This window comes from Alexandromys fortis, unplaced genomic scaffold (genome assembly GCF_014885135.2).
Source record: "Alexandromys fortis isolate MF-2015 unplaced genomic scaffold, M_Fortis_MF-2015_v1.1 scaffold_139, whole genome shotgun sequence".
Classification (NCBI taxonomy): Eukaryota; Metazoa; Chordata; class Mammalia; order Rodentia; family Cricetidae; genus Alexandromys; species Alexandromys fortis.
In genome coordinates, this window is record NW_026068020.1 from 1,710,415 (window position 1) to 1,732,613 (window position 22,199).

Sequence of the window (22,199 nt, forward strand, 5' to 3'; positions counted from 1 at the left end):
TTCCTGTCTGTCATGGTACTGTTATCAGACTTGGGGGTACCCAACCTGTGCCCCAGGAAGTCTGGCCACCCATCCTTAATGAGCCAAACTAAAAGTGGGAAGCCAAAAAATGAGACTTATTCAATGCGTCCACACTGGGAAGAAGGGAAAAAAGAGCCAGCTGAAGGAAGAGGCGTGCACCTCTTCACTCCAAACCAGGAGGGCGGAAGTGGCACTGTTACTTTCCGATCTGGGATGCTATCTAGGAGCAGGGGCTCAGAGGCCTATTCAGAGAGGGAGTGAGGTATCTGGTCTTCGAGGCAGTGGACCAGGAGTGTGTCCTGAAGGACCTCACCAGAGAAATGGGCCCTTTGAGAACTGTCGGAAGGAAAGCTTCTTGGGAACCTGAGACAGCTGCGCTCCCATTCACGGTGCTGAGTTCCCCATTGCTTCCTGCTTGGGGAGCCCAAGCTAGAAATCAAAGAGAGTTCTGAGCACAGAGAGAACTATTGACCCAGGATTCGTAGCTGACCCTGGTGGAACTGATTCCCATATTTCTCCAGCCTAGAGTTTCTCCTGGGGATACACTAGCCCTACCTGGGCGATTACTATCCCCAGGTTCTGGCCCCGGCCCTGCCCACCTGGGATGCCTCCCCAGACTTGAGCTGTTTGTATTAAGAGTAAAGAAGTGAGCTCAAGCAACCACAGAGCTGTTATCCAAGGCTGGATGCTATCAGGTGTAAGGAGCCGTGACGGGTGCGACCTGGAAACGGCTGAAATTCTGTGTTGCAGCTGGGTGAGGCGAGTGGAGAACCAGAATGTGACTTCTAGCCTACTCCGGCCCAGGTAGTCACGTGAGCATGTGGGGACTTTGCACTGGGATTTACAGGAAGAGCAGAGGCCTGACCTGAAGGTTGGGGCCTTGGCAGGAGAGGTGGCCTTCCTACTTCCTTTGCTCTGCCTCTGGTTGTCCGGTGGTACAGGGCTCCTCCCATCCTGCCCCCACCCCCACCCCGTGGGGGCCCTGATCAGCCAGTCCACCCAGGACCTAAGGGAAGCATAGCCAGGGGGAAGGAGGAGGGAGAAAGGAGATCCAGCTGGGGTCCTGCGGGATGACGGTCTGTTGAACTTCCTCAAGGTGAACAGGTGAGCCATTGTTCTTACTGTACTTTGCAGAGTGATCTGTGTGTGTGCACAGGCGCGCGTGTGTGTATACATGCTTGCAAATATGTATTGCTGTGTTCTCGGAAGCTTAATCAGAGGCAGAGCTGAAACAATTCACTCATTGTGCTTGTTCACGGCCCAGTGTCCTTGTTTGTATCATAAGTGACTCCTGAAGTCATATTTTGGGAAGAAAATTCCATTTGATTTTTCCTTGAACATAAACTGCCAGCGTGTGGAGGTGCCTTCTAAGGAGGCCTTTTCAGACTGCAGCCGAGGCTCCAGCAATAACAGAGGAGCTTGGCAGACTTTCTTCCAAAACTTCCTTCTAATCCACAGTTTGCTATTTCTCTCCCATCAAATGCCACATTGTTCCGAAAGAACAGCTTGGAGGGTTTGGCTAAGGAGAAGGGGAGTGCAACCTCCCTCGACTCCCTCCTTTCTTGGATGTTTTCTCCTTGGTTGAAGAGAGGCAGGCTCGTGACAGCTGAAGAACCACCAAGTTGGGATGAGAAGAAACTCCTAGTCAGAGTCCGGCAGCCATCGCCTACAGAAAGATCTGATTCTGGAGGAGGGGGCAGGTCTCACACTTCCACCTTGCTCTCCTTCCAGAGAGTTCCAGCTGCTGTTGTCGGAAGCTTGCAATACACAGTCACTCAAAAAGTAGTATGAAACCATCTACTGTGGCCTTATCTATCGCAGAGCAAAGTAATTAATGCCAGATCCAGTAATGGGGAAATGAACCGTGAAAGTGAGATCTGACAAAGCCGAGTGGATACTACATTTGATGTTATGGCCAAGTTTTATGATTTTAGGGCAGTGTATATGATCATCAAATCTCAGAGATTATTTATTTAGCTGTATTTTTGTTTGTTGTTGTTTTGTTTTTTTTTGAGATAGGGTCTTAGTACGTAGCCCAGAAATGCTTGAAACTTGAGGCAATCGCCTGCATCAGCAGCCTGGGTGCTGGGATTATAGGTTTACAAGACATTAGCATTAATTTGGAAGTAAAAAGCAGAGTATCCCTGTACCATTGCTGAGGCTGATGGCACATCGTGTGATTCTACAGGCAGCTAGGATCGAGCCAGTGCCTTGGGAGTCCCCAAGAGCATAAAAACAACAGGCTCCAGCTTCAGGCTGTGTCTTTGCCTTGGAGAAACTGCTGGGCCTTTGTCCCGTGGAGGTGGTGCCAGACTCTTCAACTTCCTGCTCAGCTTTGGCAGGTGTCTTTGTGCAGGAACAGGTGGACTCAGAGCACATACCCACCCTGCTTCTGTCTGGAGCATTCTAGCAGTTGCACCCTCAACAGCCCTATCTGAGCCGTGTGCAGGTTGGCCCCACAGTGATCCATGAAGGACCTTCAGTGCTGCTGGCAGCTCTGGCTCCCTTTCTACAAGTACACCAGGCGCTCTTCGAACGAGCATGTGGAGTGGGAGTGTGGCTGATATGAGAGCCCGGGGACAGAAAGCACACTGATCCAGTTAGCATCTGCGGAGACACTTCCGGATTCGTTCAGGAGAGAGCAAGTGCCTGCTGGTCCCCCAGTCGCCATGACATGCTCCCTGAAGGCAATCTTGCTTCAGGGTGGTGGTCAGAACCCAGGTGAACCGCTGCTAAGATAGGTGTGCTTATTCCCATGCCGAGATCCTTTCAGCCAAGGGGAAACAGGGAGTGAGGCTCCATGATGGCGGCCAGTGGTCTATGTTTTTGGTTTCTGGAGGTGGAGACTTGGTGGGAAAGGTAGGGAGGCAGGAATGACAGCAGGCAGGAAGCCGTTGCTGACTCTGATGGCAGTGAGCAGGAAGGACCAGAGCTTTAGCAAGGAAAAGACCTGACCTGTTTGATGTGGAGTTCACGGAGGGCTCCTGGCAGGGTCTGAACCCCAAGGCAGTGTGTCCCTCCTGGTCTCCATTCAGGATTCTGGACGCTGGCTTTTCCTTAGGCTCAGAGGGTGGAGTTTCTGGGTGGAGGCTGCACATATGATTCCTGGAGGCTGACTGCTCTCTCTGTCTCTCTCTTTCTTTCTAGCTCTCTCTCTCTGCATCTCTCTGTCTCTGTCTCTCTGTCTCTCTGTCTCTCTGTCTCTCTGTCTCTCTCTCTCAGTTCAGTCATTTCAAAACACAGGTGCTCAGTTAAGAATCCATCCTGTCTATCCACACTTTAGTCACCTGATCAATCCATCCATCCACTCCATCCAGTCATCTACTCGCTCATCCACCTATTTTCCCACCTATCCATTTATCCGCCCATCCATCCATCCATCCATCCATCCATCCATCCATCCATCCATCCATGCTTCCATCCATTTACCTGATATCTCACCTATACAGCTATGCAGGCAGCCATCTGTCTACCTATCACCCATCCATCTCCCCACCCGTAGATCTGTTCATTCACTCTTGCACCCATCAACTCACCCATGAACCCACCCACCGCGTGCAGACAGGCATCCGTTGCCTGGGTGTGTGATGAGCACTGGCTACATGCTGGGCATTGTTGTCAGACTCGAAGAAACACAGGCAGCTCAAGCAGTGGCTCTTGCACGGGGCTTCAGTTTTACATTGATTAATTTTTATGTGTTGGGTTGTCGTATTTAGGGTTTTATTGCTATGAAGAGACACCATGACTGTGGCAACTTTTATAAAGGAAAACATTTAATTGGGCCTGACTTACAGTTCAGAATTTTAGTCCAACATCATGGCAGGAAACATAGTGGCATGCAGGCAGACATGGTGCTGGAGAAGGAGCTGAGAGTCCTACATCTGGATCAGCAGGCAACAGGAAGAGAGAAAGAGTGAACCACTAGGCCTGGCTTGAGCTTCTGAGACCTCAAATTCCACCCCCGTAGTGATACACTTCCTCCAACAAGGCCACCCCTACTTCAATAAGGCCATATCTCCTAAGAGTACCACTCCCTTTGGGCCTATGGGAGCTATTTTTTATTCAAACCACCACATGGGTGAACAAGGTTTTAAAAAGCTTTAAACAGACAACTTAGTTGTTTCTGATCATGCCCTGAAATCAACGCATGGGGATCGCTGGAGTTCCCCTGGGATGGGTCCCAAGTCTGCTGTGCTGCTGGGCACTGCTGTGCTGCTGGCCAGAGCTCCTTCCCGGTGGCGGAGGAGTCATGGAGCCTTCTCCCTGACTCCAACTGTTTATCTCGACAACTGCTGCACGAGACCTGGTGTCTGCACTGTGTTCTCTTCTGTCGCCAGAGTCTCAAACGGTCTGTGTTGTGGTTCTTGTCTATCTTTTCTTTACGCCAACCCGCCCCCAGCCCCTCCCCCCCCAGCCTTTGTCCACTATGGTGGGAGAAAGGCTCTGTTGGAGAGACTAGCCACCCATAATGGCCATGGACATTAATTAGGGAACATTCCTAAAAGTGGTCCAGATGACAAACACCAGAGATTACACCACAATTTCACATTTTTCAATCATTTCATGATCCCGCAGAACCAGGCAAGGGCTCCAATGACTGTGAACACTAAAAAGAGACAGCCAGGTGCTATCTGCCTTCTGTGGGAGGTGTACACCACACTAAACCCACTTCTGGCCCTGTGCTGTTTATATGAGATGAGACCTCTGTCCTGAACCATGCACCATACAGAGCTCACAGAAATATAAACGGCCATGACATCAGAGAGAGGTCCCCAGCAATAGACTGGGGCACGAGAAACCCATGTCTTCACACATGGGCTGTAAAGAGAGATGCCAGGTGTGACGGCACATGCCTTTATTCCCAGCTCTCGGGAGGCAGAGGCAGGTGGAGGCAAGTGGATCTCTGTGTGTTCGAGGTTAGTCTGATCTACAGGTTCCAGGACAGCCAAGGTGGTCACACAGAGGAACTGTGTCTTGAAAAGGAAGAAAAGGAAAAGGAAAAGAAAGAAAAGGAAAAGGAAAAGAAAGAAAAAGAAAGGAAGAGAGCACAGAGGCCTGTGGAGGTTTCCTTCGGGAGTTTGGGGGCTTCTGTGAGAGTGAGCACTGGGCACACAGCTCCTGCAATCTGGTATTCTGATGCGTGCCTGGAAGCTGTTGTCATTAACACCAAGCAGGGCTTCTGTGTTTTTGCTGAGGCATCAGAGACGAGGTCCTCAAGACAAAGATATCCCCCCTCCAACCCTGCTCCCTTCCCTCTCTTTCTCCCTCCCTCCATTCCCTCCTCCATCTTGTTTGATGGAGTCTTTACTGTGTAGACCAGACAGGTCTCAAATTTGGCATCCTCCAGCCTCAACTTTTGGCACGCTGAGATTGTAGGTGCACTTTACCATTCCTGGTCCTAGAAAGATTACCCCCTTGCATCACAGAGCAAAGTTTTCATTGGAAAACAGAGGATTTGAAGAAAAGGGGGCTGTCAAGTCTTGGGAAGCATGCAGAAAGAAAGCTTCACTTGATTGGGTTTGGAAGGTCAGAGATGTTGATATGAGGGTGACTTTTATTTTTTTAAAATCCCTCTCTTTAATCCAGGGACAATCAAAGGTGCCCAGGTGCTTTTAACCTCTCCTGGGTGCTTGGAATCAGTTTGTAAGCCGTGAGAAAAAGGATGTGATCGAATTAGGATAAAGAGCCTGTGGAGACCATGGTGGGGAGGGTCCACGGCCCCTTCTCATGCAGCGGACAGTTTCCCAGAGGGCTCTCTGCTCAAGGTGTCTGCGTTCTGTCTAGGAAGCAACCCCCACCCCGTGTGTGTGTGTGTGTGTGTGTGTGTGTGTGTGTGTGTTGGACTTTGCTGAGGTTTCCCACCCATCTCTGTCTTCCTTGGTTGTTTGCAGGTCATGGCGCAGGCTGGTGGGCTGCCGCAGGCCGGCACTACTTCTGGCCAGCCCTACGTGAGCAAGTTGGTTCTGCTCGGAAGCAGCTCTGTGGGCAAGACCAGCCTGGTCCTTCGCTACATCAAGCAGGACTTCAACAGCGTCTTGCCGACTGTGGGCTGTAAGTGCGGAGAGCCCTGATAGGGGCAGATGGGAACGTGGACTGCCTCAGGATGGCCCCTGTCCTGAAAGCCGAGGCTGGACTGCAGGGAGGAGCTGGCCATCCATCAAGGGCAGACAGGCACACTATTCTGGAAGTGTGTGTAAACAACCTCCACTAGGGGTCTAGTTTCAACCCAGTGGGCATTCGTGTGTGTAGATCGGGGGCAGAGGTTCTGGTCCTAGAAGGCTTGAGTGTGGGACACGGGCAGTGAGGGCAGCCTGAGGGAGGTCCTCTAGCCAGCTCATGAAGCTCCCTACTTATTTTACTCTATGGAGAACTGCTCTAGGCCCGACACCATGTACCTAGGCCTCCCTCAGCTTTTCCTGATTCCCACTGTATCCTTAGAATTGCAGCTCAACCATCATACCGTCTGCCATTCATCAGCATCAAAGACTTGGGTTTGGTTCCCTAGGTTTGGGCTGGGGCTGGGGATGCTGTGAGGAAAGAGAGGGAAACCTCTCTGTGTGCTTGCTGTATGTATGTATGTATGTATGTATGTATGTATGTATGTGAGACAATGTCTCGCTATGTAGCTCAGGCTGTCCTGGAACTCTCCGTCCTCAGGCTTCTACCTCCCATGGGCCGTGATGATAAGTGTGTGGCGTGTTTGAATTTGGAGCAAGGAAAGATCAGAGAGCACCGCCCCCACCACCTCATTCCTACAGATTTTGTTTTTCAACACCCAATAGGGTTTTCTTAGCTTCTGAAGTGGATGGTCCTGCCTCCAGAAGCTCAGTCAGAAAGAATGAGCTATGGTGTGATCAGGGGTTGGGGTGGCTAGGGTTAGAGTGCATAGGATTGGGGTAGGCGGAGCCTTGTGCTGAGGCTCTCTACTGGGGATGAATTGAAGGACTGACTGCCTTCTACAGATGACATCTACCGTGAGCGAGCTTTCCAGCCCTGAAAATAAGCTTCTAAAAGACACCTTAACAGTCCTTAGAAAGCCGGGGCAAAGCTAACTGACCCCCTAGCTGCCTTTGCTTTGAGCTACTGACATTAGCTGATGTTAAGATTGACTGGTTTTTGAGGTCGCATGCTGGGCACTATACTGTGTCTTTCACTAGCTTTGCTGCACTTCTGACGCGTGTGGGCTGTGAGCAACAGTGGTCAGGAGCCGTAAGTCTGCTTATGCCCGCCCCGGACGGCTTCATCTCTAATTACTTTCCCCTTCGTTGAGTCACTCTGCTTAAAGAAAATAAATAAATAAGATCCATACAGGGCTGGAGAGATGGCTCAGCGGTTAAGAACACTGACTGCTTGCTCTTCCAGGAGTCCTGAACTCAATTCTCAGCACCCACATGGCCGGTCACAATCTGATGCCCTTTCCTGGTCTACAGGCACACATGCACCTGTATACATTAAAAAAAGGACGTGTAATATTTGAAATTTAATCTTGGAATATTTCATCCCCCAGCCCAAACCCCCATCCAACCATTCACCTTTCTAACTCCCCCAGAAGCCCCACACCACATCCTAACTTCATGACTTCCCCCCCCCCGTTTTTGGGCAGCCCCCTGAGTTTATTTAGAGTTGTCCTCAAGTGCATGGTGTAGGGCCATCTACTGGAGAATGAGTACTTTATCAGGGGCCACATCCCTGAATAAAACCTTTCTCCTTTCCCCAGCAATTTTCAATTGCCAACAGCTCTTCAGCAAGTGGGAAGCATCCCCATTCATGCTGGGATGTTGACTATCTTCATCTTATGGAGGCAATCACAGTCACTATGACTTCACGGTGCAATGGCCCTGCCATGACTGAGAGACACCTCCTTTCTCTCCAGGAAAGCTCAGCTTTGTGTTGTGTAAACATTTCAACCCTGGGCTATAGCCTGGGTGGAGAGCCGTATTGCCCTAGCACATTGATTTGACACTGAGGACACCCAGCCATCATGCTTAAACTGCAAAAGAAAAATGGGGCAGAAAAAGATTGTCAACGGAGAAGACAGGTCTGAGTTTGACACCCATGTGTCACTTGGCTCTCCTTGACTTCCTCCTCCACTCTTTCTGTGTGTGTATGTGTAGGATGTGTGCACACATGTGCATAGTGCATGTCTACATAGAGGCCACAGGAAGATATCTACTGTCCTTCTATGTCACTATACCTTATTATTATCTGTTCCTTCAGAAAGGACCTGCTCTGTCACTCTGAACCTTATTGTCTTGAGAAAGGACCTCTCAGTGAACCTAGAGCTAGGCTGGCTGTAAGTGATTCTCCTAGCTTTGTCCCCCCCCCACCCCCTGCACCACCTCACAGTGCTGGATTCCAGGTCTGCATGAGGCTGTGCCTTGATTTTTATGTGGGTGCTGAGATTTGAACTTGGGTCCTTATACTTACGCAGAAACTGCTCTTACCCACTGAGCTATCTTTCAAGCCTCTGAGACAATGACTATCTGAATATCCCCCTGTTGGCTCCAAAGCCAGAAACATGATCTGAAGTGAGAATGAACAGATCAGAGTGTGGACTAAACATCGATGTTGCTGTGGTAACAGTGGGGGTACAAAAGAAGACAGGAAGAGGAAGTAAAAGTTCTTCTGACAGACCGGACACTGCATGTGTTTTCTCTAGGGGAGGGAAACATAGGTCATGTTAAACAGGAGGAAAATGAGATATTGGGAGTTTAAGCAAGTTATTGAGGCCCTTGAAGGTTAGAGGCATCTGTGTCCAAGGCTCCCCAAGGCCTTCACCTGCACAGGAGAGCTGGCTACATTGGATGGTCGATGGTCAGAAGTAGCCACGTGAGCTGGGAGTCCCTCGTCCTATCTACTGTGGAGGTTGCTGCTCTGTGAGAAGAGCAGGTTAGCCCAACCTCAAGTTCACGGAGCCTCAGGTTTACACAGCCTATGTCATTACCTGCTGAGATGTGGCTCTGATTCCCAGAGAGAACCATATCTTTCCAGAAAGTTCTGTCCACTCCTACTCTTCTCTTTCCAAAGTGGATGGAAAGTGCCCCCAGAGATGACCAAGCCCTAACTCATGAGCCTGTGAATGGTGGTGCCTTCTATGGAGATGAGAAGACCTTGGACCTGGGCCCTCAGATTCCCTGACTGTCACCCTCAAGAGAAGAGGAGAGGGCACAGGATTACTGCATGGGGGTGGCCACTATAGTTTCATTTCTGTTGGGATGAAACATGGTGACCAAAAGTAACTTGGAGGGGCCAGTAATTCATTTGGATTACCTTTCTAGACCATAATCCATTACTGAAGGAACACAGGCAGAAACTGGAGGCAGGAACCACGGAGGATGCTGCTTGCTGGCTTGCTCTCTGGCTCTCTTAGGCTCATGCTCAGCTTTCTTTTTCTTTTTTTTAAATTTATTTTTAATTTATGTGTTTGGCATTTTGACTGCATGTATGTCTGTGTGTCACATGCATGCAATGCTCACAGAGGTCAGAAGAGGGTGTTGAAGACCCTGAAACTGGAGTTAAGATGGTTATTAGCTACCATGAGGATCCTGGGGATCAAGCTCTGGGCCTCTGGCAAAGCAGCCAGTGCTGTTATCCACTTAGCCATCTCTCCAGCCCCTTGGCCTGTTTTTTTTTTTTTTTTTTCAGCCCAGACTCTTCTGCTTAGGCATGGTAGCCCTCACAGTGGGCTGGGCCCTCTCATATCTATCACCAAACAAGATAATTCCTTAGAGACGTGGCCACAGGCTAATCTCATCTGGGCAGTCTCTATACCAGTCCCCAGGATACTGAGTCACTGTCTTTGGGCTGGAAGTTACATTTTACCCATGTAGGCCATAGGTCTCTCTCCTACAGGGTCTCCCCAACTGGTTCCAAGTCTACTTTGGGTATGGGGAAGTGGCCCTTGGTTTCTGCTGACTCTTCACGCCCTGAAGACTCCCTAATTCCCCTCGCCTCTTTCCTTCTACCTTCCCTAGTAGCCCACACACTTGACACAGACGTTTTTTGTTACCATTGAATAACTATTTAAATATCACAACAGGGCAGGGAAGAGGGACCATCACCTACACACAGTCACACAATTAAGAATACAAATTCAATATTGGAAAGCAAAGCTCAAGAAAAAAAATATCTTTGAGGAAAAGGTGGACAGCATGTTATGTGAAGGGGCTGGAGTCAGTTTCTGTGGGTGGTCAGGCAGGTGCCTGAGTGAGAAGGCAGGCCCCGGGAGCCTCACAGAGCACACAGGAGAAGATGGGGGAGCACAGCAAGCTCCCTAGGCTGACAGTTGCAGACTTAAGTAACTCATGAGAGAGTTCCGGGTGCGGAAGTGAGGTCAGTGGTAAAAGAGCGGCGGGGGAGGGGGGGCTGAAGATGCTTTCTTCTGGTGACTGAGCGTGGCTTCAGAATGTGACAGGTGGCTAAAAGGCCAGTGTGCCAGAGGGACCAAGGCATAAGAATCCTTGGAGTTCAACACATCACTGGACACTGTAGAGACATGCCAGATTATTCACTGCTGGACATGGATTATGTTCCTTTCACATCATTCTTAGTTCAAGGTCTTTTATTTTATCCCAAGGGTTTAGCTCCACCCCAAGAGGAAGCCTATAAAGGACACAGCTGTGTCACCAGCTGTGCTTTGCTTAGTAGGGAAGCGCTAGCGTGATGTCCCTACTACTACATGTACTACGGTCCTGTAGCACCTGTACTACATGTACTATGGTACTATGCCTGTGATGTTTTGCAAGTGAGCTGGCAAAGGCCTGGAGATTGACACACACATATACACACAAAGACAGAGACACGGGTCATCCTTGAAACAAGAATTCCCCCTTTATTGTGTTCCAGGGTAGCTTACATAGGGATCCTTAACTAATAGCCACACCTCAGCCAAACCCACTAGAAACCAGGAATTCCTGAGGGTCTCGGGCTCAGAGCAGCTGCAAACACAGGAAAACAAGTTGTTTTGCTCAGAGCAGCTGCAAGCATAACAAGTTGTTTACAAGAAATTCAGGGTCTGGGGTCCACAGCCCCCAACACTCTGGCTTCTGGAACAGACATTCACTCAGCCTCCATCAGCAAGTGTCTAGCTGCCTCTCCCTGGGCTGCTGAGCATAGACCACCACCATGACACACTGGGAGTCACGGGTGACCACCTTATCCCCAGCAAACACTCACTGGCCTCCTGGCTGCAGGTGCGTTCTTCACGAAGGTGGTGGATGTGGGCTCTTCATCTCTGAAGCTTGAGATCTGGGACACGGCTGGCCAGGAGAAGTACCACAGCGTCTGCCACCTCTACTTCAGGGGTGCCAATGCTGCGCTCTTGGTGTATGACATCACTCGCAAGGTAGGGTTACCTTCTGCCTCTTTCCCCAGGCAACTGTACTGTTTCCTGCCTTCTGCAGGGATCAACGGCAAGGAAACAGGACTGGGGCCATGTTTTGTGGGAGCTACTCTATCTACAAAAAGGGACTATTAAGCTTATACAATTCACCTCATTCAGGAGGTCCTCTTGGCAACCCCTCCCAGGCAAAGTTGGGCTTGGTTTCTCTGCAGTCTCTCAGCACACCCCTTCTCCCCACAGCCCCACCATCACTGGTGCTGGTGTGCTGCTGGATGCCAAGAAGCTGTTACAGACTCAGCCCACCACCATAGGCCATCCATCCTGTATCACCAGCGGGTACAAAACACAGAGCATGCGTGAAGATGACCCTGGAGTACTAGACTCACATGTCTGTGTCCAGCCTGGCCTAGTGCCAGGCGAGCTTGCTGCCTCTGAGACTATAACAGGAGCTAGGGAAGTGGGGACTAGTCATAGCGGGGGATGCAGGAAGACATACTGGGAGAGGGTCTCAGATAAAGCCCTGCAGAGGATCCAGAAAGTGTGTGTTAGGCACAAATCCAGGAGGGTGGAGGGTTGGGTCCCCATATTAGCCTTGATGCCCTAGGTCAGGAGAAAAGTTCCAGAGGACACAGGGCCAAGTCCCCCCACATAGCCTATGAGGGGCTGCAGTTAGGAACTGGGTTGGGGTGATGACAGTTCCCTCAAACGCTCCTGCACAAAATGGTGTCCAGAGTGGAGTTCCTGACCCCAAATGCCCTGTGCCCTGCACATCCCTGGCTTTCTGGTGTGATGCCCGTCGCATAGCCTTTCCCTCCCAGGGGTCAGCCCATCCTGGCTGCCCTCCCAGGGGGACAGAGCAGTCCCTTGACATTGCACTCTGGGACAAGGCCTCGATGTGGCGTCCTACTAGCAAGGGACACCTGCTTTGCCCTTCCGGCTCAGCAAGAACTCCAGCGTGGTTTCTGTTCTGCTCTTTAGGATTCCTTTCACCAGGCCCAGCAGTGGCTGGAGGACCTGGAGAAGGAGTTCCAGCCAGGAGAAGTGGTGGTGATGCTGGTTGGCAACAAAACCGACCTCGGCGAGGAGCGCCAAGTGTCCTTCCAGGTGCCCTATGGTGGCAGGCGGCAGGCGGCAGGAGGGAGGCCTTGGCTCTGTGGACTTGAGGGCTTTTGAAACCATCACACACACACACACACACACACACACACACACACACACACACACACACATCCTGTGCTTCAGGTACTCACGTACCACCTACATACATACTTACATGCACACCCATGATTCCTTTACTCACGTATATGCTCATACTTCCTAAGCACACACATTCACACACATGCAGAGCCATGCTGCCTGAATATACCTTCATAAGCACAGACACACACGTCATACATGCTAATACCTCTGCATGCAAACCCACAAGCACTCATGTGTGTCGAAATTCAAAAGATCCCACTGTAGTTCCCCCTTCTAGTTGGAGATTCATGTGGGAGGTGTGTGTATACATACGCACACAGGGAGTGTGTATGTGGGGTGGTCTGTGTGAAGGATGTGTGCACATATGTGACCTAGTACAACCAGTCCTTTTTTGGTTGTCTTGAGGCAGGTTTATCTGTTCAAGGCTGGCCTGGAACTCAGACTCATGATTTTTCCACCCCAGCTTCCTGAGTGCTGGGATTATTTATATTATATTTATATAATATATATTTATTATTATAGCATTATCCAGTTTCTTGTTGTGAGTCAGCCAGGAGGAGTTCCTGAAGGGACTTCCATTAAACACACTGACTTTTTCCTTCAGGAAGGGAAGGAATTTGCGGAGAGCAAAAGCCTGCTCTTTATGGAAACCTCGGTCAAGCAGAACTACCAGGTGTCTGAGGTCTTCGATACCATTGGTGAGTGATGTCACTCCACAGGAGGCTGGGAGCTCTCCCCTGTGCCTCATCCCCTGAACCACCTTCTGGTGTTTCTGGGGGCTGGGAGGACCATGAGGAAGAGTGGTGGAGTGCTTGCTTGGGTTAGGGTGCTGGGGGTGGGGATTCCCTCCATAGTAAACCACTGTTTTCTATAGCCCGGGAGCTACTGCAGAGAGCTGGAGACAGGGGGAGCAGCATCCCACAGGACGGTGAGGCTGTGGTTCTGAACCAGGGACCTGCTGCCAGGCAGCGCCAGTGTTGCGCGTGAGTTACTGAGCGTACAGACTGCATCTCAGCCTGTGCCTCAGAGGGTCCTTAGCCCCTCTGTTCCGAGGCAGCAGTGACTTCTGAACAAGGCTGGCGACTCTGTCTATTCATACTCTCCATAAGACGGGTTATGCCCGAGCCCTGGAGGCATCCAGAAATTGGCTTCCTTCATAAGAACTGCTTGCCAGAGCTGCTGGGAATGGCCAGTGGTAAAATCTGGTGCAGAATGGCTCCCAGAAGATTGCCGGTCCCACTGATATTCCCCGATCCCACCATATTCCTGGATGCCCCGAGCCGGTGTGCCTGCCCCACCTGGGCCGTCCCATTCAGCGGCCTTGCTACCAGAACGGAAGAGTTAAATGAAGCAGAGAAGAAGCGTGAGCTGGAAAGATTCTTTGACCCATGCGACGGGAAGACAGTTGCTTCGTCCTGGGGCAGCTGGTCCCTAATTGGAACACCTTGGTTCTGGGAGTTGCCAAGGGAGAAAGGGCTGATAAAAAAAGGACATCTATGCTGGGAAAAATGGAGAGATAAGCCCAAGGTGGTGAGTCTTAGTGAGGTGACCCCAGAGAGACAGTCAGGAGTGGTGGGGATGGGTGTGTTCCCCTTCCAGCTGTGGATGGACAGAGCCAGGCTTCTATCTAGCAGTACCAGGACTCTCGAGCCTCCACGGTATTGTCTATGCATCCTTCTCTCTAAATATTAAGTGTCTTGACAATCTGACCACTGTCCAAGGTTGCCCTAGGACCCACAACCCGACAGGACGCACTGTCAGGCTGCATACATTAGTCTGGTTTGTAGGCATTAAACATGGCAAAAGCTTGTGGGGCAAGTGTAGTGAGGGTGGGCATAGGCATTGGTCTGGGTAGACTGTCTCTCCTGGTGGTAACTGTTACTGCATTGAGAGTTTTCATCTTTATAGAGAAACCCAGGTCCTTGTCCAGGGAAGAAACCTTCAGAGGGTCTCTCTCTTGATGCTTGCTATGGCAAGATGGAGGTACTTCAAATGTGGCCATTTAGGGGTCAAAACTGTTTTTTTGTTTTTTTTGTTTTGTTTTTGAGTCAGGGTTTCTCTGTATAACAACCCCAGCTGTCCTGGAACTAGCTCTATAGACCAGGCTGGCCTTGAACTTGAAGAGACCCGCCTGCCTCTGCCTGCCAAGTGCTGGGATTAATAAAAGGCATTTGCCGCCACCACCGCCCCACACAGGCTGGTTTTTTCTCTTTGCTTCTGGGAGTGTGATAAGCTGTTGAGTCTCAACAACGAGACACTGTTGCTGGATGTGGTGATAGAGGCTTCTAATCCCAGCACATGCAAGACTGAAGCAGGAGAATGGCCAGTTTATTCTGGGCTGCACAGAGAAACAAATAAAAACCAGAATGAAACAAACCCCAGAGAACTTCACAGAATGAAATGTTTCCTCACTGAGGAAGGTGGCCCGATTGTGTCCACAAATGGACAAACGGACAAAAGGGAAATCCTCTTTCCCACTTTACTCCAAATTCTCAGCCAAAGTGAGCTCGGGCTGGCCGGGAGCTTGGCAGTGCCTGGGCTGTGCCTTCTGCTCTCATCGGCTTTGCCTGGGCAGACCAACCCCAGCTTCCTTGTCTGGGGACTGGAAGGAGCCTCCTGGGTCCCCTGCACCCCTGGATGGATCCAGCTTCAGTGCTGGGGCCTGGAAACGACCAGACTTTTTGGTACTGATGTCGTACCGACCTGACCGGGAGGAAACTGCTGTGACCACTGGGCAGATGTGGGCCAGACAGGGAAAGGCTTGTTCTGAGGATCCGTGAGGAAGTGTCAAGTGCTCCTTGGGAGAGTCTCGCTCACTCTTTTCTGCCTGATTTCTAGGGAGGCCTGCTGACTGATTTCTAGGGAGGCCTGCTGACATGGGGCTGCTGTTCTGACAGCTAGGGAAGGCGGAAGTGGCCACATGATGGCGTTCTAATAAGTGAACTAGGGGAAATGAATGTTCTAGCATCCTGGTCTATCCCCAAGATCTCCATCAGGCAAGCCTATAAGCAGGCATTCCCTCCTAAAGGTGATTGAGAGGCTTGGGCCCCAAGACCACAAGGTGGCGCTCCAGTATCACCTAAGGCGATCCTGTTCTGTCTAGAAACTCAGGTGCACCTCCTAAGAGCAGTCATTGCTTGAGGACAGAGGAAGAGGGAAAACACCAGGGAGATCTGTAGGGTGCCTGTCTGTCTGATGGCTAATCTCTCCTCTCCCTTGACTGATGAGTATTGCTCCCTTCGGCACACTCCACCAGAAAGCCCAAGACTGGGCGGATCTGGTACCATGCAGCTTCCTTGCCTCCTCATCCACTAGACAAATGCAATTCAGTGCTGCACCGGAGAAATATTTTACAGTTGAGAGGCAAGACCCCAAGCTCACGGTCAAGGTTAGCATGTTGAGGTGGGACCCAGGACCCCATCAGAGGACCCAGGGCCTTTGGACAGTGGCGCATAGCTAAGCTGAGGTCCTTTTCTGTGACAGGAAGTGCAGAAGCCAAGCCAGTCACACCACGAGGGGCACAATCAGCATGGATCGTTTTTAAGAACAGCTCACCGGCTGTTTCAGAAGGTCAATGTTATGACTAAAGGTAGCAGACAATAAGATCAGGAACAGAGAGAGAGAGAGAGAGAGAGAGAGAGAGAGAGAGAGAGAGAGAGAGAGAGAGAGAATATGCACAGTTATTCACGTTTCCAGGCTTATATTTCATCTTATTCTTGAGAGAAACGTGCTGAATTATTTGGGGCAATGTCTTGGTGTCTGCAGCTCCCCACCAAGTATAGGTGAGTCTTAGGACAAGGAGGGGAAGTGGGAAAACAGCATACAGGAGAGCTGACGAGTTCAGGTGGTTGGGAAAGTCACTACAGGATCTTTTGGAATTTCCTGTGTGTTTTAAAACTGTTCCAAGACTGGAGAAAGCGAATATGCCTCCATTCATCTTTCTGGATAAGGAGCTGGTCTGTTCCTGGAGACTGGCTATGAGAGGCAGTCCTCCAAGCACAACAGCTGTTACCTTTGCCTTAAGAGCAGGGCTGTTACCTGCAGGAAACCTTCAACGAGATCCAGCCTGCACAGAAGGAGGGGTGGGGAGGGCCAGTAGACTTTCATCTGAGATCCTAGCCACTCCCTGTGCCCCCATCTCAGCTGCTTGCTGTTTTCCCCCAAGTGGTTTTGGAAGATCCTAGAGTATAGCCTGGGTAGAACAGCTTAGATGGCAGCCAGATGACCCCCAGTGGAGGCCCAAGTCAGTCTGTGGGCAGGACGGAACTTTCTGAGCTGGGAGGAGGCATCTGCATGGGCCGATGAGGCTGCCAGAAACAACTGGCTCTCCTCTATGCAGGTGAATCTCCTCGTTGCCCCAGCTTCCCCATGGAGTCTCCCTAAGCTCCTGTCCGAGTCCCCCCCCTTCTAAGGACACCAGCTGTGCTGTGTGGGTACCCCGAGAAGAGTGGGTATGTGCTCTGACTCTAAAGTTGTTTGAGGAAGGGCATAGAGACACCTCGTGTGACTTAAAAGGGGCACATAGGATCCAAATGATCAGGGGTCAGGTCTCTGGGATTCTCCTCTGAGCAGGAATGAGGGTGGCATGACCGCATGTGTTAGTGGCTGCCAGCACTCATCAAGCGACAAGGAACAGAGTATGTTCAGGGTGGTGAGGGACACCACACATCCCTGTGCTGGTGGAGCCAAGTCATGTGTTTGCCCAAACAGCAGTCGTAGTACTGACCTTGAACCTAGCAGACACCACAGGTTCTGGGTGACGATGGTATGTAGCTTCATGGGCTGTAGCTTTATTTTACCTGTCCTACAGGGGACCGGGAACGGTGCTCAGGGGACAGGGCTCCTAGGACCATCTCTGTATCTTCAAATTTTTGCAGCAAACCCAAAATAGCTCTAAAAGTCTTAGAAAACGCAGAGAGAAGCATTGTGTTGCCTTTCTTTGGGATCAAGTATCTTACACACTGTAGTGTGTGGTTCCCCTAGCTTTATGCAGTGTGCAAATCTGAGTATGTGTCCAGGGTATCTTGGGTGGGTGGGAGCTTGTGGGAGCAAGTCACCAAGGAAGGGACACCCCATTTCTGGGTATTGGTGTGGCTTTGGGGGAATAAGAATTTACAGGAACACGGATATCAACTTAGCTTTCCTTCCCTCGATGCAGGTTATTAGGAGACCAGGTAGAGAGGAGGCATCTCAGTTGCTTGGGGGGACAGGTCAGAGTTTCTTCTTTCCAAAGAGGCTGCTGGCCTCTGAGTTTCTTTCCTGGTTAACCTCCCATGAGGGAAAACATCTTTGTTCTGACACAGCTACAAGTGTACAGTAAACAAGGCCAGCACTTTTATTAGATTGTAGGGAAAGCAGAGAAAGCAGGGTAGGGGTGGGGTGGGGAGGCTCCGCAGGGAGAGGGAGGGTGGTGTTGGGCCCAGCATCACTGTCTTCAGGCGCTGGGCTGTCATCCATGCTGAGAGAACTTGGCACCTCCCTCCAACGGGAGACAGCTTAGCCGGCACCGCAGGCCAGGTACGGTGACATCCCTCAGGGCTGCCCTCCTCCTGCCGAAGCGGCCCACAGGCCTGATCCCACGGCCTGTGTACCAGGCTGGATTGATGTCAGGGGCTAGACAGGAGGGAGTCAGAGCAGCATACGAGATGCATGGCACACAGGTGCGGTGTCCTCCATACAGAACCCCTAAACTTACGGAAACCTGGGCACCAGACCATGTTGGCATCCAGCCTAAAGAGACTGGCCACAGTGTATCTGGGCAGTGGTGTGGCTTTGGGAAATTAGTTTAGAGATATACCAGTAGTGACATCCCTTCCTGTCCCACTCTACCTCCCTTCCCTCACCCCCTCCCTGCCAGGTTCTCAAGGGACCCAGCCAAGATGGCTAGGGGCATGGTGAGGAGAGGGAGACACCATGGGCAGAGGCCCATTCAACAGGATCTTATTACCAAGAGGTCATCCTCCAGACTGAACACAAGGCAAGGTAACGTTCACTTAGGAGATGATCAAGCCCCATTCAGGTGCAGGGCACTCAAGGCATCTAGGGAAAGTATGGAGGGGCGGGCAGGAGAGGCTGCCCACCAACAGCCAGGCACTTACTGCGTGTCTCCATGGAGTGCTGGTGGGCTCGGCTGGAAGCTCCTGGAAGGACCAAGGCTAAGAGCAGCAGGCACAGGAGCCATGCCCTCAGAGCTGCCATGCTTCTGGCCTCCTCGATGATGCCCTGGAGATGGGATCTCACAGGAGATGGTATAGCCTAGGGGCAGATGTGTAAGAGTAAGTTGTGTGCACAAAGCTGGGACCTTGGGTTGTGTGTGCAGATGCACATGTGTGTGTGGTACATGTATGTGCATGTGAAGTACACAAATGCATGTGTTTGGTGCACATAGCTGCACTTCTCAGGAGAGAGGTATGTGAACTGTGCACAGGTGGCTGTCTTGGGACATTCTTGGGTCTGTCTGTCCATCTGTGTGAGGAGTCAGGAGGTAGACACCCAGATCTTGGTGGGGAATGGGTTTATGGGAAGGGCTGGGGCAGTAGAGGTGGGGGAACAATTTGCTCTACCTCAGAGTTAGTTAGGGTTTGGGGGGTTTGGGGACCTCATTGCCCAGTCCTTCTCCACACGTGGCCCAGGATCTCCTGACACTGAGAGCCTGACAGGCAAAGAGGACCCTCAGCATCCTCCATCCCTAGTAAGTGCACACCCCACAACCTCACAATAACCCAGAACTTCAGACCTGGTCTGCTGAGGCTTCGGAATGAGTCCATGGCACCTGCCTCTCTACACAGCGCCCTTTTGAGTGACAGAGGAGAGGGCTACTTCTGTGTATGAGAAGGGGTATCCTGCTGGAGTACCCCTCTTGACCCCACCCCTTGTATTTCAGATCCCATCAGAAGATGCTCCAGAGCTTCATCTGAAGGACCTTTAACTGACCTTGACTTTCCAGCCCCTTCTTGACCACACAGAAAGAGTTGTCTATCAGAGTTCTTTAAAATGCCCCCTCCTCCCCTCTTCACAGCACTGCTGGGGTGTCCCACACAGAACAGGGGAGCCCCGACTAGAGAGAATGGAGATGCTACCATGAACCTTGGTAAAAACCGCACCCACTCGGGCTGGGTGATGGGTGCCCAGAATGCTAGTCGCCCCTGGTTCCTGAGCCCCAGGAGCCCCCTTTCTGGAGCACTGTAGACTTGTCTGCCCAGTGCACCTACTGGGCTCTGCTTGAGAGGGTGTCCCTCAGTGGGAAGTGTCCCTTGGTGGGACACTTAACCCGCCCTCCACCATGGACAGCCCTTGAGTGTGAGAGTCCCCATGAGGGTGTGTGATCCTGGACCACAGACCGTGGGCAGCTCTCTCTGCTTGGTGCCCACACCTGGCTGCTCAGGAAGACCGGCAGAGGAGCTGGCAGGCACAGGAACACCTGCCCCTCTAGCATTGCTGAGTTACTCACCTGCTGTCTCTCGAGTGTGGCGACAAGGCTGCCCGGGTGTCAGGGGAGGCCTGCCTGGATGCTCGCCTTTTATAGGCCAGCAAGGAGGCAATGGACGCCCCCAGTTGGTCCCTTCCGTGAGATGGCGTCTTTGCTTATAGCCTGCCGTCCCCAACTGCGACTCCTCCCTCACCAAGACATTTCGTCTTTTTGCTTTCCTTTCTTTTTATCTTAAAAAAAAAAAAAAAAAACCTCTCATCAGTGGTGTGATTTGTTCCTTCCTGAATTATATAATTTCATTTGGGCCAAGTGGCTTTAAAACACATTAACCCCCCTTCTTCACTCTCGCCTTTGGGCAGACTCCAGACTTACGTGTCCACGTGTCCACCCATCCTCTCAATGGGAGGCGGTCATCGAACGGGAAACGCCTGTTCTGAAGGCTCTTCCTCTCCTTTCCTGCCTCACCTGAGCCATGGCTTCCTGGAATGGTGGCCAGAAAGTCCCTCACACCCAGGTGGGTGCTTCCTACTTTGGTTGTCCCCTCAGATTGCTTGTCCTCAGACGGGGTCTTTAGACACACTTCCTCTACTCCATCCTGAGTCTATGACTTAGAAAATGCCAGGCTTAATTTTCATAAAAACAAAGAGAAGCCTGGTGTTGTGGCATACACCTATAATTCCAGCACTTAGGAACATGAAGTAGGAGGATGGCTTTGAGTTCAAGGCCAGCCTGTCCCAGTAAAACAAAACAAAAAAATTGAAAGTCAAACAGCAGAAAAGACTTTTTTTTTTTTTTTTTTTTTGGTTTTTCGAGACAGGGTTTCTCTGTGGTTTTGGAGCCTGTCTTGGAACTAGCTCTTGTAGACCAGGCTGGTCTTGAACTCACAGAGATCCGCCTGCCTCTGCCTCCTGAGTGCTGGGATTAAAGGCGTGCGCCACCACCGCCCGGCACAAAGACTACTTTTGTTATAGTTTAAAGGTGGTGTGTGGCAGTGCCCTATCTATAATGCCAGCGCTGAGGTAGACGGAGCAGAGATGGAAAAGTCTCAAAGCTCCTTGGCTAGTCAGCTTAGCCAAACCAACAAACAACCTCCAGGTTCAGTGACTCAAAAAAAGAAAGTGGGGGAATGATTAATAAAGACATCCGGTGTTGGTCTCTGGTCTCTTATACACATGTCTACAGGGACCCCACATAAATGTATATATACACCCTCACATACAACCTTCTAAAAACCAAGTTTATTTTGCTGTAAAGGCAATTTACAGGCAACGAGAAAAAATTAGTGCACTTAAAAAGAGAGAAAAGAGCCCAGGTAATGTGCAAAGGCCACCGCTTTTACTTGGGGCGTTGCTTTTGGTGAGTTCCCTGTGCCTTCCGGTAGATTCATCCAGCTTACAGGTGCTGAGCCTCATTCCTTTGACCATCATAGCCAGGGATTGTTAAATTACCTGTAGGTTTATGCTGTTAAAAGTGACTATGTAAGATTCCGTCATTTAACTTGACCCGTCACCACCACGTCAATAGTTACAGGTTATATGAAGTATCATTTAAGTGCAATAGAGCATTCTTGAAGGAACTCTGCATGAGACAAGACAAAGCAGGAGGACTCTCCAGGACCATCATTTCCTGGCCAACACCAGACTTGTAGGAAAAGTGTCAGGATAGCACTTCACCCTTTGGGGACTTGGTCAATGCAACATCTGTGTTCTCAAGGCATGGCTGCATCTTCCTGGGAAGAGGGCTCTGTGGACTCGTTGGGAGATATGGCAGGAAGTGGGTATGGTAAGGAACTCCAGAAGGAGCATGGCATAGCCCAGAGATGAGGGTCACAGGGACCTTGAAATGCTTGCTTGATACCATCTGTAGAGAGCTTAGGTGTTAACAATGGTGATAGCCCGGCCTTGGTGAGAAGAGCCATGGTAAGGCATGTTCCTGTCTTGGGGGTGGGTCTTGTGGAAGATTTCCCTGGATGTGTGCCCAGTCCTGGGACCCAAGGGGATGGCTGTGAGACCTTGGGAGTGGGAGTAAGTGTCCTGAATATCATATCATTGTGGGTCTGGGTCTCTCCTCTCCTCTCCTCTCCTCTCCTCTCCTCTCCTCTCCTCTCCTCCCCTCCCCTCCCCTCCCCCCCCCCTCCCTCCCCCCTCCTCTCCCCCCCCCCCCCCCCCCCCCCCCCCCCCCCCCCCCCCCCCCCCCCCCCCCCCCCCC

General features: G+C 51.1%; 2 protein-coding genes across 2 annotated transcripts; one reads left to right on the forward strand and one right to left on the reverse strand.

Annotated features, from left to right (window-relative positions):
* Positions 1–854: 854 nt before the first annotated feature.
* Rab17 (RAB17, member RAS oncogene family) lies at positions 855–14,742 on the forward strand. Its single transcript, XM_050163032.1, has 6 exons — positions 855–1,125; positions 5,913–6,072; positions 11,214–11,365; positions 12,341–12,466; positions 13,167–13,260; positions 13,437–14,742. Exons 2-6 carry the CDS (start codon positions 5,916–5,918, stop codon positions 13,547–13,549), a joined length of 642 nt encoding a protein of 213 aa, XP_050018989.1. The 5' UTR covers positions 855–1,125; positions 5,913–5,915; the 3' UTR covers positions 13,550–14,742.
* Positions 14,743–17,874: 3,132 nt separating this feature from the next.
* Prlh (prolactin releasing hormone) lies at positions 17,875–20,200 on the reverse strand. The gene is made up of 3 exons (XM_050163034.1): positions 20,013–20,200; positions 18,661–18,817; positions 17,875–18,175 (listed from the first exon to the last, which is right to left on the reverse strand). Exons 2-3 carry the CDS (start codon positions 18,758–18,760, stop codon positions 18,012–18,014), a joined length of 264 nt encoding a protein of 87 aa, XP_050018991.1. The 5' UTR covers positions 18,761–18,817; positions 20,013–20,200; the 3' UTR covers positions 17,875–18,011.
* Positions 20,201–22,199: the final 1,999 nt, after the last annotated feature.